At 41.6% G+C, this 18,845-nt stretch overlaps 1 protein-coding gene across 1 annotated transcript; it reads left to right on the top strand.

Annotated features, from left to right (window-relative positions):
• The first annotated feature begins 239 nt into the window (after nt 1-239).
• Nucleotides 240-16,290, top strand: ISOC1 (isochorismatase domain containing 1). The gene is made up of 5 exons (XM_030005183.2): nt 240-656; nt 9,837-9,956; nt 10,122-10,325; nt 10,711-10,827; nt 14,818-16,290. Exons 1-5 carry the CDS (start codon nt 357-359, stop codon nt 14,962-14,964), a joined length of 888 nt encoding a protein of 295 aa, XP_029861043.1. The 5' UTR covers nt 240-356; the 3' UTR covers nt 14,965-16,290.
• The last annotated feature ends 2,555 nt before the right edge of the window (nt 16,291-18,845 follow it).

Here is an 18,845-nt window from a genome sequence, read left to right on the forward strand (position 1 = left end):
GGGGGACCCGGGCTCTCCCCGTCGGCCCGGACGAGGGCAGACGTTTGGCTGAGGGGCTGCTGCTCCTCCCGCCGCCCGCCTGAGGGGGAGGCACCCGCCCTCCGAAGAGGCGCGGCGGCGGGAGAGCGGGTGCCCGCCCGGCGGAGTCGCGCCGGCGGCGCGCCCGGCCCCGAGGGCTTGCGGCGCAGGGCCGGGCCCCATGGCGAGGAGGAGGAGGAGGAGGAGGAGCAGCCGCCGCAGCTGGGATTGGGGGCCGCCGGCGCCGCCCGCCCGGCCGAGGGGAGGAGGCGGCAGGAGGAGGAGCGGCGGCGCGGGCCGCAGCGAGCTGGCTGCGGTCGGCGCGGCTGCCCCTGAAGATGGCGGCAGCGGAGGCGGCCGCTGCTCCGGGCGGCGGGGGCTGTTCGCCGGCGGGCGGCGGCTCGGTGCCCGTCCTCTTCTGCTTCTCCGTCTTCGCGCGGCCCTCCAGCGTGCCCCACGGCGCCGGCTACGAGCTGCTGATCCAGAAGTTCCTCAGCCTCTACGGGGACCAGATAGACATGCACCGCAAGTTCGTGGTGCAGCTCTTCGCCGAGGAGTGGAGCCAGTACATAGACCTGCCCAAGGGCTTCCTGGTCAGCGAGCGCTGCAAGGTGCGCCTGGTGCCGCTGCAGATACAGGTGAGACCCGACGGCCGGGCAGCGCCGGCCGCCACAGGTGTGCCTGCGTGTGGGCGGGCAGCCCCATCCCTCCGCCGGCTGCGGCTGCTCGCCCGGCCTCCCCCGAGCCCTCCGGGGAGAAGCGGCAGCGAGCTGGGGCGGGGGGGTGGCGGCGGCCAGGGGAGCCCGGGGCGGGCGGGAGCCGCGGGCAGAGCCCCGCACGCCGGCGCTGACTGACTCCTGCGTGGAAACTTTTGTTTCGCTGAGGCGGGGAGGCAGGTGCGCTCCGCGCCGCACGCGTTTGGTAACCGGGCTTTGCCTTCAGCGGGCCAGAACTTACTTGGCCCGCCCGTGAATGGGAAGACGGCCCGGTGGCTGAAATAAGCAGTGTTTCCGCCTTTAAAACAGGCGGCGGGTGCTGCCCGGCCTTCACCGGAGCTAATGCTGCCAGGAGGAAACTCAAAGGGCGCCGGTAACGAGGGCTCTGCCGGAGCGCGGTCTCGTGGCTTGCCGGTGCCTAGGATTCCTGTATCCCTTCTGGCCCCCAAAAGCTCTTTCCGATTTGCAGGTTCGTAACTCGCTAGTTTTGTGGCCGTAAACCAGGAAACCAGACTGCCAGACAGATACAGTACGTGTGTTTCATACTAAGATATCTTTATGCACGCTTGAGGTTCGTGCCAGTCATGCTGTAATAGTTGCACTTGAAGCTAAATTGCTTTTTCCTTTCTCCAGCATCATGAAGTCAACTGTAAAAAACAAAACGTAGTTATTGTTTTGAGAACATTCTTCTGAATTTATAATTAAGAAGTTTTAGTTTGTCAAGCCAACTTTACTAGTAAGTTGAAAAAGTGATGTCGTAAAAACTGAAACGTTGCTCATCTTGTCTTTATGCTTCCACAAACAGTCTAATTCACACAGTTTGTAAACCCTGCTTAAGCATAGTCTCTTGAACCCATAAACTCAAGGTGTCCTGTTCGCTTAGACTGTACATCAAGGATGCCTTTGGAGTCTTTTGTCCTTTCCTTAACCCTATGTATGGAAAGAGTGGTTAGTAAGACCAAACTAGTTTAATAACTTATTTTGTCAGTTACTACTCATTTAATCATTCATCACTTATTGTCTTCAGTTTAAAACCTTTCTCCTTTGTGTGTTGGAAACAGAATGGATGGGTGCCCAGCCAGAGAAACGGGAAGGGACCGTCTTGCCAACTTGCAAAAAGAGTTGGTATGGATTTTAATTCAAGCAAGGATTTTAAAAATGGAATTTGTGCAATCTGGGTGTGCAACAGTGGTGCAGGTCAGAATTTTGTTTCTTACTTGTGCGTGCAGATCACTGCTCTGCAAAGACTCTCTTGCAAACAGCTTCTGCACTGAAACTATAAATGCAGCCCCAGCATTCGTAGCAGGACGTACATCTCGGTGTAAAAGGTCAGTGTTGAGACATGGAAGGATACGTCATTCCCAGAGTGCAGATGCACTACGCAGCTTTAACTGACTGCAGGATTCAGGATGAACCAATATTTAATGCATTAATTGCCTAATTGATTAGCTGCTTTCACCGATACTGTTGCAATTCTCTGACAATAGCAACTGTTGATATGAAAAGGATGGTAATTGTGTATTATTTTAGTTGCCTCCTTGATGTGCTTCAGCAGCTGAGAATGAGCTGGAGACATCACAATGATGTCAGTCAGCTTGCCTTAAGCCACCGGCAGGTGCTCAGAGATCACTCGTTTGGGGAACATTTGGTCTGATAAGTCACAGCTGCGCTTTTTAAGACCTTTGGGATTTACTGATGGGAAGATTATACTTTATTTCCATATGTTGATTCATGCACTGCCACTATTGTATGCCCTTTTTGTCTCCCTCCCCAATGTTTTCTCTGCAGTTACACATGACATAGGTTTGTCAACACTGTGTGTGTCACAGTCAGTTGAAATACCATTTTGAACATGTCTTTCAAGAGGCACAACCTTTGCTCACTGATGTGATTAGACTTGCATATTTGGAAATATATATTTGGTTTAAAATAAAGAGTCACAGATACTAGCGTCTGTATCCCTAGACAATAATTTCAGTATTTTTATGTGCGTACTTTATGAAATATATGTATGCGTTTAGTTAGGGATGGCTACCCTAGGGCGGTAGCGCCCGTGAGCTGTGGAACAATATCCTCCCATTTTGATTCCTGTGCGGACCTGTCACGGAAGGATGCCTTTTGTTGCAGTAGCTCAAGAAATGTCAGCACCAAATGGTGTTTGACTGGGCTGTTTCAATTTCCTGTCCCTGCAGTTGACGGGGGCAGTAATCTCATGGAGAAATCGCCATATGCTGCCCTTGGAAAGTCACTCCATGCAGCTCAATTCAAGGCTCGATCCATACAGAGACATTTGCTCTCTGGTCGTATTTGTGCCTTCGTACTGTGCTCATATATGTACATTTGTTTGGTTTAGCTGTCCTGGCGCAAAACAGCCACTTGAACTTTTACTGGCCACCCAGTGTTTGGCAGGCTGGTGGGATGCAGTAAACCCTGATGCTCAGCCTAGCTGCTGCTCTTCAGATTCCTCAGCCACTGTCTTGCAGTGAGGAGGGACTTTACCCTTGGCCTCTCTCAACGGGTGAGGAGGGCATTTGCTTGCTAATTGGGGGACTAAGTACTAGCAGAAAGGAGTCATCTGCTTTTCATGGAATTTACTATTTTTGAAAGTTTTAACAGAAAAATATTTACAGTTGGGGTGGGGGAATGCAGGATCGCTTTAACCTCTTCTAACTCTAAATGCAGTTAATTAGTGCTACTAAAACTATCGTGTTTTGCTGTAACTGTTGTAGCTGCCTTTGGAGGAGAGAAGCAGAAAGGAAAAACACTTTGGAGAGATCAGAAGACAAGACAGCTATGCTCATTATAGCCGTGTAATAGAGGAGTTCAGCCAGCATTTGTTAATATGCCCAAGAGAGGCTATTTCACAGTTGCTGTCATAACTTCAAGGTGACTCCTCTTCAGCAGTACTTGTGCCCTGCATTTACAAACTTGTAACCTTAAGATGCTGGAGCTAAAAGGGTAAAATTGTTATTGAAATCATTGCATAAAGCACCTCTACTTCAGGGGTTCCTTTTAAAAGACATGTTGATGTCTCAGGTGTATCTTTCTTGCAGAATGTTACTTAATTGTTGCTGAAAGATAAGGTAAATAAAACAGAACTATTTATACACAGATTTTCACTCTTTTTACACATGTCTAATATTGCTACATTCAGATGCTTTGGAAATAGAAGTAACATTAACTCAGGAGCCTAAGTCTGTTTTCTCAAGACCAGGAAAAGGCAAAGCATAAATTGCAGGATTTGAGTCAAGTGAGGGGAGTTGTTTCCTTTTTTTTTTTTAAACATGCAATTATAAACTTGGATACATTAGTGATACAATTAAATACAGTGTTTCTAAATAATTTTTTTTTTTTAAAGCGGCACTTTAAAGAGGGGAAAAAACTGACTGAAAATACTGAAAGAGAGGTTTCTTCAAATCCAGAATCCTTGTTTCTGTATCTTTACTCTGCAGCAAGCGTTTTGATAATTTTGGATTTTGATAAAGAATTTTGTACTGTTGTAATTATATGAACATCATGTGTTTAGCTAAGTCTGTCCTTTTAAAATGCTGGATTGCATATAAAGGCAGCACTTCGGCTTAGCACAAAATAAATATTTATATTCCTAAGCTGAAACACTTGTAACCTATTTTTCCCTTGAAATACATTAAACTGAATTTCCTCTTCCCCCCCCCCCCCCCTTTAAAAGGTAAGCAACAAAGTAAAACTGAATCTTACAGATTTACTTTTAGAAGTAAAGGAGAAGAAAATATGATAGCTTCTTTTCGTTGTTGTATTTTCATGGCATCCTTGAAGTACCAACGCTGTGAGGTCCTCTGCTCTGCCCTTTTAGTGGGTAACCTTGGCAAGAGATTTATGAGGTGCCTAGTGATGTCATGTGGGATTATTTCTCTACTTCTATTTTCTTGTTGATTACAAATAGCGGGGGAAAATTGCATTTTGTATGTGCAATGGTTTCTTGAAGTTTGAACAGGGAAAGTACAGGTAAAGACCCAGTATATGTGAATATTGTTGTAAAGCTGATACTGTAATTACAGCATTTCATCACAGTCACATTTTGTGTGATTAATAATAATCAGCAGAGATGAAATAGATGTGAAAAAACACCTGTCCTTTCCCACCTAGGCCTTCTCTAGAGTAGGATTTAAAGCTGGTGTAACTCGTGAGAGCATACCTTTAAATCCTGGTCTGGACAAGGTCCTAGAGATGACTTCTCTAGCTGGGTGAAAGAGCTGCATCGGGTTACGTGTCCATCTGACATACCTATTCTGGTTGTGCTGTGGATAACTTCCAGCTGGAGGGAAGAAAGTCCTGGTGGCTAATGGAGGGTAATGGAGAAGCTTATACAGCTTGTGTGGGATCTTCAGGTGATTTGGGGTGGGGTTTTTTTTTTTTTTTTCCTTTTAAATTTAGGTTGTTTAATGATACCGTGGCTGAGTAGGTGTTATATTTGGGGTTGATTTGGACAGGTGCCATGCGCCTGCAGCGGCCCAGCCTACCTCTCCTTCGAGAGAAAGCAAAGAGGTGCTGGCCCAGGGTTTGGCATTCGTTCGGTTGTAGGCTTGCCCCCACCTCAGCTCACTGGTAGGGTGCGACACTGGAACAGTGCGGGTGGTCCTGGTGTTCACTGCTGGGGGATGCATGAGGTGAACGTGTCCCATATCCCTGATGCAGTGTGGCCGTGGAGGACCGAGGACATCTTTGAGAGTGAGTGAGTGGTAGGACTTACGTGGCACACTGAAGAAACAGTACATGGAAACTTTCCTTTATATGTAGCAGATACTTCTGTGAATTTATTTATGGACTGCATTTGCTACTATTTATGAAACTTAATTTCAAACTACTTTCTGCTGCGCTCTTTCCCACATCTGCTATTCCAAGTAACACCAACAAGTGTTGATATTTTGATCTTGCCATCTATTTCTTCTGGTTTCTTCTTGTTCTGCCAGGTCTTGCATGGTTCGATTTAGACTGCAAGTTAATCAGAAATAAATAGGAAAATCAATATAAGAATTATTTGTGTTAGATTTTGCGAAAGCTTCTATTTAGCAAATACATAGTTGACCCAACTTTATTTTAGAGTGCCGCTGGTATGAAACTGAAGGCATAAATTAAATCATATTAAACCAACTTGATAATAGAGGAAAGCAGGCAAAAAGCTTTTGCTCCAGCTCCCTGTGATGTTTGACATAAACACATGGGATTATGGGTTCAGTGGAAGTCTGTAATGAGGATGCTCCCTGGCTGGAAAGGCAGTCAGTTTTCTTCTGTGCTTTACTGTCAAATCAGAATAATATTGAATTGGGCTCTATAAGATCTATTCCAAATCCACTGCTTGTAAATATTCTGTCATCCATGTCATTGCTGAAACTTAAGCAAATACTGTATTTGGGAGGAGCTGCAAGCATTAGAGAGAGCAGAGTTCAGGCTTTTCATTACAAGTTGGAGAAACAAGGTGAAATAAGATGCAGTTAAAAATCGGCGCAATAAAGGTAGAAATAATTCCTACACTAAGGTAGAAATAATCAACTGTGCAAATAAAACATGAAGGAGAGTTCGAGGGATGATTTTTGAGGCTAAAATGCACCTCAGGAGTGTAAGTATCAATTATGAAAAGAGCAAATAGCATACTGGAAAGTACAAATTGGGGTGTGAGTTGACCAATCTTCTCTGGGGCTCTACTACTGCTGAGAAGTATTATAGGCTGAGAAGTACTACTGTTATAGTAGTATTGGGCGCCTCACTGTAGACTGCAATTTGAAAAGCACTCCAGGGAGGACAATGAAAATTATTTGAGTTGTAGGAGGAAAGACTGGAAGTATTAGATATGTTTTAGAATAAGGGAGGGACAGGACTAAAGGGAGACTGGATCTGAGTCTTGAGGTATGGTAATAGACGTTTGTGCATGGTTATGCACGTGAAGGAGGATGGTAATGCTCTTGCATTTCAGATCCAGCATGGACAGAACTGGAAATAATGCTTTTAAATGGCAACAAAGGAGCTGTGGGTAAGAAGACACTGCAAGGTAAAGATAAGAGCTGTGGGATGGATTGTATAGGAGCTCTGTAAATTGTGTATTGCTGATGGGTCAGACCAGGTAGGTATCTGAAGAATATTTGTGTTTGGTTGATGCTTCTGTAGAGGCAGACTATGCAACTTCTTGAAGGCCTTCCTAGTCTATTCATACTTGTTCCTCTAAGGATGGTAGTGCCATCCACTGCCTTGGCATAGGAAGGTGTATACTAAGGCAGTAGACTAACTCCACATTGATCACTCTATGATCCATGATGGTTTGCAGTAGTTCAAAGTGATCTTAAAAAAATTAGAGTGGTGGAATGATTTATAGAAGAAAATAATGGTCTTTGCTTGTCCTGTAAATGCCAAGACAAAATGACACATCTTCTGAGTAGGAGGCACACTTACAAATATTGTCTATTCCAATTACTCTATTTTTGCCGCTGAGCCATGGGGAAGTTAAATGTCACGATTGACTGCTCTGATGGTAGTGCCAAAGTTAGAATGGGTCACGGTAAGTGCTTGCTGTGATGTTCAATTGTACGTTAGTACTTCTCACCAACTGGTTTCTGCATTGTTCAAGCACGTAGATGGATGGTGTTCAAGAACAAGGCAGTTATTCAATATTTAATTTTATTTTCAAGCGTTCTTGGTCCCAGGCCTCATTTATTACATGGTGTAGAATTGCAGAAGTGTCGTTTGGGAGAGATATCTAGGGGCTGCCTTCCCTAACTCCTACACAAATCCAATTCTTGATCAAATCAGCTGTTGCTTTGCTGAATGCTGAAAATCTCCAAGGATGGAGATCGCACCACCCATGGTAACCTCTTTCAGTGCAGCTGTACCTTCCTAGTGAAAAAGATTTCCCTGATGCCTGTTGTGATGCTCTTCTGTCTTCTTGTGGCATCAGTGGGTCCAGTGTTAGAGCATCTGCTTTATGGTCATTACTGCATTTGCCTTCGTAACTGCTTGTATTAATAGGATTGCCATTTTGCCAGCAAGGACTGAAGGAACTGAGGTTATGAACTTTTGCTGTTTTGGCAGTAGCGGTGTATTGAATCTGAGAGGTGTGGGAATTTATTGTTTACAATTATAATGCACAAGTAATTTTTACAACAATTTGAACAGGCCATTCTGTATGGTTGAGCATGGCCATTACTGTAGTTTTTTAGCCTTGAGAATTGAGATCAAACATGTTTTACTCAGGAGGTGTGGTGAATCAATGAAAGATTTGGGACTTATATTTAAGGATTCCCAATTCCCAGACTCAGCTTCACTTCTGATTTCTCTACCTCCTCCTTTCAAGCGGCACAGAGAGATGGGGAATGGGGGTTGTGGTCAGTTCATTAGACTTCGTGTCTGCCAATCCTTCCTCCTCACACTCTTCCCCTGCTCCAGTGTGGGGTCCATCCCACGGGAGATAGTCCTTCATGAACTTCTCCATTGTGGGTCCTTCCCACAGGCTGTAGTCCTTCACAAACTGCTTTAGCATGGGTCCTTTCCATAGGGTGCGGTCCTTCAGGAGCACACTGCTCCAGCGTGGGTCCCCCACAGGTCCACAGGTCCTGCCAGGAGCGTGCTCCAGCGTGGACTTCCCACAGGGGTCACAGCCTCCTTCGGGCACCTGCTCCGGCGTGGGGTCCTCCCCGGGCTGCAGGTGGATATCTGCTCCACTGTGGACCTCCACGGGCTGCAGGGGGACAGCCTGCCTCACCATGGTCTTCCCCACAGGCTGCAGGGGAACCTCTGCTCCAGTGCCTGGAGCATCTCCTCGACCTCCTTCTTCACTGACCTGGGGGTCTGCAGGGCTGTTTGTCTTACATGTTCTCACTCCTCTCTCCCAGCTGCTGTGTCACAGTGGGGGTTTTTTTACCCTTTCTTAAATATATTATCACAGAGGTGCCACCAGCATCACTGATGGGCTCAGCTTTAGTCAGCAGTGGATCCGTCTTGGAGCTGGCTGGAACTGGCTCTGTCCAACATAGGGCAGCTTCTGACAACTTCTCACAAAAGCTACCCATGCAGCATCCTCCCGCTACCAAAACCTTGTCACGTAAACCCAATATATCCCTGCTCTTCCAAAATATACTATTTTACAGATTTTGTAATTTTGTTTTGGTTTAAAACATCACAACCTTAGTTTGCAGGAAATGAAGTGTATACAATTAATGGGTACTTTCCAGAAGCAGTTTATTCAATTTGATTTGTCAATCTGCTGAAAAGCTCCTGAATGGATGTAATGCCTCTTGAGTTGCCTTACAACTATATGATAGTATGTAACTGCTTTCTTTCCCTGTAGCCTCCAGCTGAAGCCTTATCTTTGCTTCTGCAGGTAGTGCAAGTAATTTAATACAAATACAAAGCACTCTTTCAAAGCATGAGAAAATTCAATATTTGATTTCTTTTTTCTTACCCCCCACTTCTACCCCACTTGGTAGCCTGTACGAGGGAAACTCTGGGAGATTATTTTTATCATTAAAATGTATTCAGTTCAGTTTCTGATCATAATACTGAGAAGCTTCTGTGCATTCGTTCTAGCCTTTGGACTTTCAGCAAACTTGTGCTAAAAGATGTCATAGATAAAACAAAGTGACTACACAATGAAACTTGAAAATACGTGTATGCAGAGTATTGAAAGCAAGTGGAAGTCTGACTTTTTTTTTTTAACTTTAATTTATCCTGATTTTATGGCAGTTCCAAGAGTTGTGGATTTAAAAGTGAATTTGAGGAATGTAATTTTCCTGTTGGTGCTTTTTTTTTTTTTTTTTTTAACAGTACTTTAGGGGGTGCGCTTCTCTGCCCCACTTTAGGGTTCAGAAGTTTCCATGTATGTTTACACTAACATGTGTCTCTCACCTAATAAAATCTTGATTACCTATTGATGACTGTACTATAGTGCTTGGTATCAGCTGTTCATTTGAATTTAGAAACATACCAAAATCAGGCTTAAAAAACATTTCTCCTATTTTGACTTAAAATAACAAGTCTGTTACCTGGCAGAGGTGTTGCAGGCTTTTTCTTGTTCTGCTGCTTTTCTGAAAGGGTCTTCACTACCATGGAAAACATTATCTTTATTTTGTTTTTTAGATGACTACTTTGGGCAACCTGACACCCTCAAGCACTGTGTTTTTCTGTTGTGATATGCAAGAGCGATTCCGGCCTGCCATCAAGTACTTCGGTGATATCATCAGCGTGGGCCAACGGCTGGTATGGTTTTTGCTTTTTTTTCTTGTAGTGGGTTTTGATCACACATGTAAGTTATTATTTTACAACACAGCCGGTTTACTGGTTATTCAGTTTCACATAATAACGTCTTTGCCATTATTGTTCTTTAATAATTTCTTGCACGCTTTCCTTCCTGCCCCCTTGCAGCTCCAAGGTGCACGGCTCCTAGGAATTCCAGTTATTGTAACGGAACAGTATCCCAAAGGTCTCGGCAGCACTGTGCAAGAAATTGATTTAACAGGAGCTAAACTTGTGCTTCCCAAAACAAAATTTTCAATGGTGTTGCCAGAAGTTGAAGCAGCATTAGCAGAGATCCCTGGAGTGCGCAGCGTTGTCCTGTTTGGAGTAGAAGTACGTGCCTTGCCGTTCTTGTACTGTTTTATGGTAATGTCAGTTGGCCCACAATAGTATTAAGCATTACTTTCTGTAATTAAAAAGAGTCAATTTATATTGCTTAGTGCTCAGATATCCTCTACAGATTGAATTATTCTTGTGTTATTTGTCTTTGACATTATCTCATAATAAAATCTGAAATGAGATATTTATAAACTACAGGCTCTTGTCTCAAACTTGGTTGGCATTTAAAACGCACATTGAGTTCCCTAGTAATGTCAGGGGTAGAAAAATATGTGTTTGAACCCTAATAAATTATGTACTCTACTTTGGCATTGTCCTACTCATGTTTTATAGCAATGGTTTGTTGGTGGGTTTTTTGCCTGTGATTTCTCCCCTGTAGACTCATGTCTGCATCCAGCAAACAGCATTGGAATTAATTGGCAGAGGTCTGGAAGTCCACATAGTAGCTGATGCCACCTCATCAAGAAGTATGATGGACAGAATGTTTGCTCTTGAGGTAAGTTTCTTAGTCGAGGCTTTCTCCACCTTGGGTATGTATGTTAATTTCCCTACTTATTGTAAGCTAACAAGGAATTTCTAAAGACAGTAAGTAGTGGACAAATGTAGACTTGAGAAGAGGTGAATGTTCTGATTCTCAGAATAGCTTCCGGGGTGGAGAAGGATTACTGACTTATTTTTTCTCCCTAACTTATGATTTAATATGTGGAACCCAGTTTGGGACACTTGGATTTTAAAAGTGATTGTTTCATGCAATCTAGGTTACTCTGTATAACCATTAGCATTTTAGGATACTTTCTTATGGAGTGTTATCTGTATAGCAGAGTAGAAGTGCTATAGAGCTTTTGGTTTTGTTGTTCCAAACAGTATTTGTTCTGCTGTTGAAATTCCTTGAAATGCAATGGAATATAGTAAGTGATCCTGTTCAAAGCTTCTTCTTGTATGTCTGTCTGTCCCTCTGCTCTTCCTCATCAGTGCAAATTAAAGCTTAATCTCAAGACTCTGTGATTATAGTAAAGACTTCCTCCTGGCCCCCCCTTTATAGGAGCTTAGTCTAAATGTTGAGAAAGTGGAGATAAATGTAACAAAAAGATATAAAAGCACATACAGCTATGTGGTAGCAAATTCATGCAAATGATTTTTTGATAATGTACTCTAACTTGCCTAGAGGCATCACGGTTAGAAATCAAAAACTGATATATACATTAAGTATTTCGATTTTTCCCTTGGGCCCTAACAACTATTTTGAAATTGAAACTAGTAATAACTACAGCATTTTATACTTCTTTCATAGATTTTGAGAAGACTTTTAATTTCTTATGTTTCTCATGAATAAGAGAATTAAAGGCTAAAGGGAAATCACCAGCATATAGCGTTTGATGAGACCCATGACTTTGATTAAATGGAAGCTTAATGTCATCTGTCATGTAAAGCATAGTGACGCACACAGAGTGCAGGAATGCCTGGAATCATGACTTCCCAAGTCAATGTGGTGCAGCAGCAGTAGCAGAGAAAACAAATATAGAAAAACTGAAATCTGTTTGCGTTATTGTGTATGTCTTTGTACATTTGATTATCACTTGTGCTGTGTCTGCAAGTGTAGAAGTTGGTGCAGTGTTAACAGATGTTAAAGCAGTGACTAGCTAGCTTTGGTTTTCTTTCTAGTCAAAAAGGTATCGATCATCTTAAAAGCGTGGTTGGTTGCAAAAGCTGTAATCCAGGCAAATTGGTCAGGTTAAGGTAACTTTTTAGTATGTCTTTGCAATGTTTTCTGACCAAGCACAAAGAAAATGTTTTGCGATGGTCCCTTAAGTAGTCGTCATTAAAATATGATTCGGGGAATGTTTGGTGGCTTGCTGTGATGACCCAGCCAGTTATATGGCAGTAACTCCTCCTCATCCTCCTCTGTGGCTGCACACGCCAACATTGTCTCCTCTTTGTGCCGTAGAACCTCTTTTAAAAATGCTGCTGTGGGCAAGAGGTGGGCATGCTTGGGAGCAGGAGACTAGGAGAAAGGGACGCACGTACTGGGCATGTCAGTAATCCTGATTGACCGTGGTGATATGTTTCTTAGGGAAGTTGGTAAAATACCAAAGCATTTGGGTAATCCTGCTTTAGTCTCACCATACAGCTGACAGTTCTAGTTATGCTCTTTTAATTAGTGAGTCTGGCATTGTCTATTGTGCAAACTTGCTCCATACCTGGTGAACTGAAGTGAGGTTCATTGATCTGTGTTCCCTGGATCCTTCTCCTTACCTTTCTGGGAATATGGGTTTAACGTTTACCTTTTCCCAGTAACAGCCCTCCTCTGCTCACAGTGACCTTTCAAGGATGATAAAGAGTGACCTTGTAGTGAAAACAACCCTCAGCAACCTCAAATAAATCCCATCTGGTCCCACCCGCCCCTTCAGTTCTCCACATTTCCCTTCTAATAGCATGTATTTTGATGGTGCTGGTGACAAACATGCAAATATCTGAACAGGTGTACTAGGAAGTGTGGTTTGAATTAATTGATAGCCAAAGCTTTCAGGTCTGCCTGGATGACCCTAAAGAGTTACTTCCTCTGCTTCTGTTGTGCGCTTAAAAATGACAGCAGGCAAAAACTTGCAATCAAAAAAACCCCCAAAACCCAGAAACCAAAAAACCTCAAAATTTCCATTCATGAAATAATTCAACCCAACTGGCCAAGGTTGTGGCTGTTCTTAGTATCTGCCCTATCTGATGAAGGTGCCTTGTGTCACTGCTTGGTCTCAGATTGAGCCAGCTTAGTCTGTTCCTGCTGGATTTCTTTTCTGTTCTACTTGTTTCTGTGGTGTGGATGCAACACACGCTTGCTGCTTTCCTTTGTTTGAAAGACTATGTTCTGAGAAAACTTTTTCTTTCCTTGAAAATAATCCAGTATGCTTAGCATGTGCATCAATTCATTCCTACTAATATCAAAACTATATAAATTATACTTAGTCCTAGAAGTAAGCCAATGCCAGCCTCTTTGACGTGTTATGGTATGTTTCACTTCTGAAGAGAAGACATTCTCTTTTTTCAATCAACATTTCTTGGAAGGCAAGGTTCTTTAATAGTCTGTTTTTTCTCTCATCCATACTAGTTAAAAGCAAACCCTTTTTGTTCCTGGAGAAGTACATCTTGAAAACATTGCTATAATATTTCATTGTGATTTACCTGTTTTTCTCTTTTGTATGTGTATGTGGTTTAAACAAATGTGTCATTGTACAGAATAGGGGAGCTGGGGAAGCTATCTGCTTTGTTTCAACTTAAGAATATCGCAAGGCTTGCTGCCATTATTGCAAGGAGGAGGCATTGACTTGAGTAAATCTAGCCTAGTTCATTTCTCATTATATAGACTGTAGTTACATATACTTTACTGGTCCCCTAAAATTAATAACTTTCCCCCCTCAATTGCTTTGTAATGGAACAACTAAACAGCAGTGATCTATGTCTGCCCTAGAAAGTTTGGAGAGTCTCTTTCCCTTAGTAATTATAATTGAAACCTGTCTGAAGGTGAATGTATCTGTATTTTCTGCCTCTTGCCCTCCCTTGGCTCATTCAGGACCCTATTAGATTTGGTGGAGCATGCAACTGAGGAGAAGATGATGGAGGGAAAGCTGGATCGATGAAGAGTTTAACTGCCAAAGCATCTGTACAATTGCTGGGAAGTTGATGGGTGTCAGGGGGTGGTTCAGCCTTTACTTAAAGATAACTTTGCTATGTAGCAACAACCACAGTCTTAAAAGTCCAAAAAATTTTGTGATAACTCCTGTGGTTTGGGCTACATGTAGCATTGCTCTGTTTAGTTGCACACTTAGAAGATCTAGCAGACCTCTTTCAGTTTTGCTTTCTATGCAGCGATGCTTTTTATTCTGTAGCCTGTGAGAACTAACTCAGGAGTTACTGAGGCTGTTGGTTAAAAGAAGCCACTGTTGTGCTAGTATGATTTATAAGGTCTGTAGAGCAGCTTTTTGTTCTGTCTCCTGAGATTATTAGTACTAGCATGCTGTGTAGTCCAAAGACCTAAGTACTAGTACACAACAAGCCCTGAAAGAGAAATTGTTACAGTAAGTTTCTTGCTTAACACCTTCAGCTTGGACCTCGCTATTTTCTTTTTTCCCCAGGTCTTTCAAATCTGCATGAGAGTGAAGAAAGCTATCCTTGGGACCATGCAAGGGGAAAGGGTTGTTAATATAAGAGGGTGTGGGTCTTCTGCATATTAAATCTGACATGGGGGAAGAATCCAGTCCAAGCAGGAAGCCTTATTTGCAATCCAGGGCAGCCTTTTTCCTCAGGAAAGTCTAAAAACAGTCACTTTCCATTCTAGCTTTATAAATGGCATTACTAAGAAATGTTGGAATGGAATTGACAATACTTTTGTTAATAGATGTATTTAAAAACACCATTTGTCGTTTTTACAAAATGTATACTCATTCACATTTGCAAGTATCTCATGTTATTCTCTCTCTGCTCTTTTCTCTTTCAGCGTCTTGCTCGTACTGGAATTATAGTTACTACTAGTGAAGCTATATTGCTGCAGCTGGTAGCTGACAAAGAACATCCAAAATTCAAAGAAATCCAAAATCTCATTAAGGCGAGTGCACCTGAGTCAGGGCTCCTTTCCAAAGTTTAAAGAGGATGTGGAGGAAGCTGATCTCATTGTCATCTTCAAGGAGGAAGAAAAGCTGTAAGCGCACATGTACAACTTCTTTCACTCAAAGTTTGGTAGAAGTGTAAAATTAAAAATTGACATACTCATGCTTGCCTTAGCAAAATTGTCTGGTTACACATCTGGATGCCAGTATGTTCTGTTTAGTTACATCTGTCAGAGGCTTTGGGTACCATAGGACCCTTTTGTTATCAAATATCCTTATTTATTTGCAAAACAAAAATTAACAGAGGTGCCTGCTAGCCTATACTATACACTGATTGTAACAGCTCTGAAAAGTGCATATTTCTGTGACACCTCTTGATTGTGCGCTTTGTAAAAGCATTCTGTGATATTCTGTTTTACTTTTGTATTAATAGAAGATAATTATGTATTGGATAAATGTCATGTGATACGCTTTAATGTTCTATGTCAATGAAGTATTTTAATAGGGCATAAGTTAAAACCGAGTAAGATATAGGGACTACATGTGCGCTTTTGTTCTCTAGGGTAAAATTTAAGCGCTTTGCTTCATAGACAAGACACATAGATCAAGCAGCAGCGCTCTAGGTAGCTGAAGCCTGCATCACAACTTTCAATTATTCCAAAACTGACTGCCCAACCCTGTACGCAAACAGAAAACTGTCATTTAATGAGTTCTTTATAAACAACTGGTGTGAAGTTGTTCAGAACTAGCAGAAGATTACCAAAACTTCAAATAATTTGGCAATGCTAAGGATGTTAAAGAACAAAAGCTTTTCAGCTTCGAGTGCTGAATCTACTACTATATTTAGATTTATTTGGTTTTTTGTTTTGTTTTGGGGTTTTTTTTACCCTATTTTAGTTAGATTGAATAATTCTATCTGATTTACTCATTTGGCCAAGCGAGCTCTGAAAGAAACCTCAGCTTCTCTAGGTTTTTGCGCTCTTTTTCTGGGATGCAGTTGGGTGGAGTTTGAATGGAATCTGGCCTAAAAGCATTCTTCAGAAAAACAGCATCTTTAACTTAATGATATATATTTTTTCTGTCTAGAACCAATCTTCTAACACATGATTGTTTATAAAGGCACTTCCTTCACGTTCCAGTGGTTTAAACAATGTTGTATAAAGTTTACAGTGTGACCGAGACATTTATTTTTTTAAAAGGGTACTAGAAGATGTCGTACTGAACACTGATCTTTTTGGTAGAAAACCAATTAGAGTACGTGTATTGTTTTAAATTGCTTACTTTCCCCACAAGATGGCTCTAAAAAAATTGTTTCAGAGAGTTATAACCTTTATATGTTCAAACTGAATAAAATGTTAACATTTGCTGTCTCTCTTATGCTTGTGATATGTATTGAAGAGCAAATCCTGAAAGCTGTGTTTGCTACGGACCTTATTCTGGTTTGTGCAGCTGTGGAATTTCTATAGATGTCATGGGAATTTCATGTAAAGATCAAGGGTGGATAATGTCTAATAATTCTTGTCTTCTGCATCTAGTTACAGTGTTATTTAGTGCTCCAAAATTTGAGGAATGAATTTTATGCTTCAAGTTGGAGGCAGGAAGGCGAGTTGAGTTGAAGAACTGTTGTCCTATGTCACTGACCTACTTTTTACCTTCTTTTCTGGTATATTAATCATGTTGCCTAGCAGTATAAAGTCCACTTATATAAATCAACAGCTGTGCACAAAAATGCTATAAATTTCTCATGAAATAATGGTTTTATTGCTTTCTTACCTTTTTGTGTTGGTGGTACCTAGAGTTAGTAATTGAAGGAAAAATGATAGGGGTTTTTTTTTTTTGTTTTTTTACACGTGTTTATTTTTGGAACAATATCAATTTCCTCAATAACAAATACATGGGGTTTTAAGAGATAATTGTATTTGTTACTAAAAATTTACCATTTTTATACAAACATAAGTTGGAGGACATATGTCACAAGTTCCTTTGCACACAGTCCTTTCCTAACTAAGGTTTTTACCGCAAGGGGAATCATTGGCTAGCAAGATGGCACTCAAGAAGAATCTATAATATACATTGATATTCTCTGTGATGATTTTACTTTTTTTTTTTTGGTATTTGCATAGTCTTCTGTGGCAAACTAGATCTTTGTTGAGGTCCTTCATTTGTGTTTTTTTCCATAAGCTCAAAAAATAAGAATGCAGAAATACCCAGTGTTATGCTATAAAACTGAGGTCTTAGACATGAATTTAGGGGCAGAATGATTGAAGTCTTTCTCCCTCATTAGATGGGTGCATTAATCAGCATCACGTGAATAATTCAGATGAGATTCTAAGAGTGTTTATTTTAAAAGAATAGAAAAAGTATTGCCATATATGGCAACTTAGTAAAGTAAGTTTATTTACAGGAGAGAATTTCCTTTGCTTCTTCATGCTCTAACTCATCTGTGTTTTCTGTTCTCTGACAAGCGGGTGTTCCCATGCAGTAGAACAGCAGAACTGAGCCGTATGAGAAGAGGTCTGCAGGCTGTTGCATTATCTAGTGTAAGTACTGTTTTGCCCTGCAAGGATATGACATAAATTAATGAAACAACACGGAGGAGAATTGCTTAGGGGTATACTCAGGTGATTGTGAAAAAGCCTGATTCATCACTAAGTGCCAGGCTGTCCTTTAATTGAAGGCTTCACCACAGCTGTGGCTAAGCAACATGATTGCCACCTGCTGTAGGTGGCTTCAGTGTAATTTCTTTTTCCTTGGGGAAGCAGACAGACAGTCTGTGATAAAGGCAGCTGGTTTATTTTTCTCTGGAGGTGTTCAGCTTCTGTGCAAAGTTGCTGATGTGTTGTTAGCCTCGCTGGAGTAGCTGGTGTACAAATTCTATGCTAAATATAATAATAGGCATGTGCGTCATTGGTTTTTCTCTGCTAAACCCTCATGAACATGAGTGCTTTTTTTCTTATTGGGACAGTTTAAGTTTTGAGTTTAAAATATGATCCTCTCTATTCATAGAACCATGGTCCTTTTCTGCCTGTGTGATAATTTTGTATGAACTAAAACAAGTAAGGTCCCCAGTACCCTTTGCAAAACGTGAAAATGGAGAATGAATAAAAAATCAGCTGTTGCTAGCCAATGTTTTCTGTTATGGTCATCACAGATGGCTGGAGAAATGATGCTGTGGGACTGCTCCACCATTATTTCTGCACTTGCCTGACAGTTCTTGGGTAAATGTGCACTTAAATAAATCATGCTGCTTATTGAGTATGTTTCCTATTAGACATCAGGGTGGTGCCCTCTCCCTCCTTCCCTCCGCATATATTACATTACCTAAACGATGACATTAATCTTTCAGAAGAGAAGAATTAGGATCAATCTTCTCTTTTTGACATGAGCACTCTAGTTTTTTCTTTTAGAAGCCCCATAGATTTTTTTTTTTAAGATTTTTGTTGAACTGAAACTCTTCTACTGCTACAGATTTGTTCTCTTATGTAAGAGATGAACGTTGAATGCTTTGTTGCTTTAAAAACTTTGTTTCTATTAATCATGAAGTAATAGCTGGAGCTGTGGAGCCCTGAAGAAAGGCAAATGATATTAAGGAGGATAAAAGCTTTTACTTTGATGAGTGGTGATGCCAACTAGTACTGTTACATAGTTCACTTGTTATTCTTCAGAGTATTTTCTGCCATATTAAGTGCTATGGCAGTGACAGAAGATGTCAGTGATTTGTAGAATCTAGGTTTTTTTTCCCCTCTGGATAAATTAGAGATAAACTATAGTAGATGGGTATAACAGATGTTCTTCAGATAGGTTTAGAACATCTGCTCTGCAAATGGGCTATGGCAGGAAATCCTTGGAAAAAAAAAGTTCTGTTTTGATTGTCCAGTACTGGTTTCTTCTTAATAATCTCTGAAATAGAATACTTTCA

This window comes from Aquila chrysaetos, chromosome Z (genome assembly GCF_900496995.4).
Source record: "Aquila chrysaetos chrysaetos chromosome Z, bAquChr1.4, whole genome shotgun sequence".
NCBI lineage: Eukaryota > Metazoa > Chordata > Aves > Accipitriformes > Accipitridae > Aquila > Aquila chrysaetos.

Coding starts and splice junctions, on each gene's coding strand:
- ISOC1 (XM_030005183.2), top strand. CDS start 357: ATGGCGGCAGCGGAGGCGGCCGCTGCTCCGGGCGGCGGGGGCTGTTCG. Junction 657..9,836: donor TGGTGCCGCTGCAGATACAG/GTGAGACCCGAC, acceptor TTTGTTTTTTAG/ATGACTACTTTGGGCAACCT. Junction 10,828..14,817: donor ACAGAATGTTTGCTCTTGAG/GTAAGTTTCTTA, acceptor TTTCTCTTTCAG/CGTCTTGCTCGTACTGGAAT.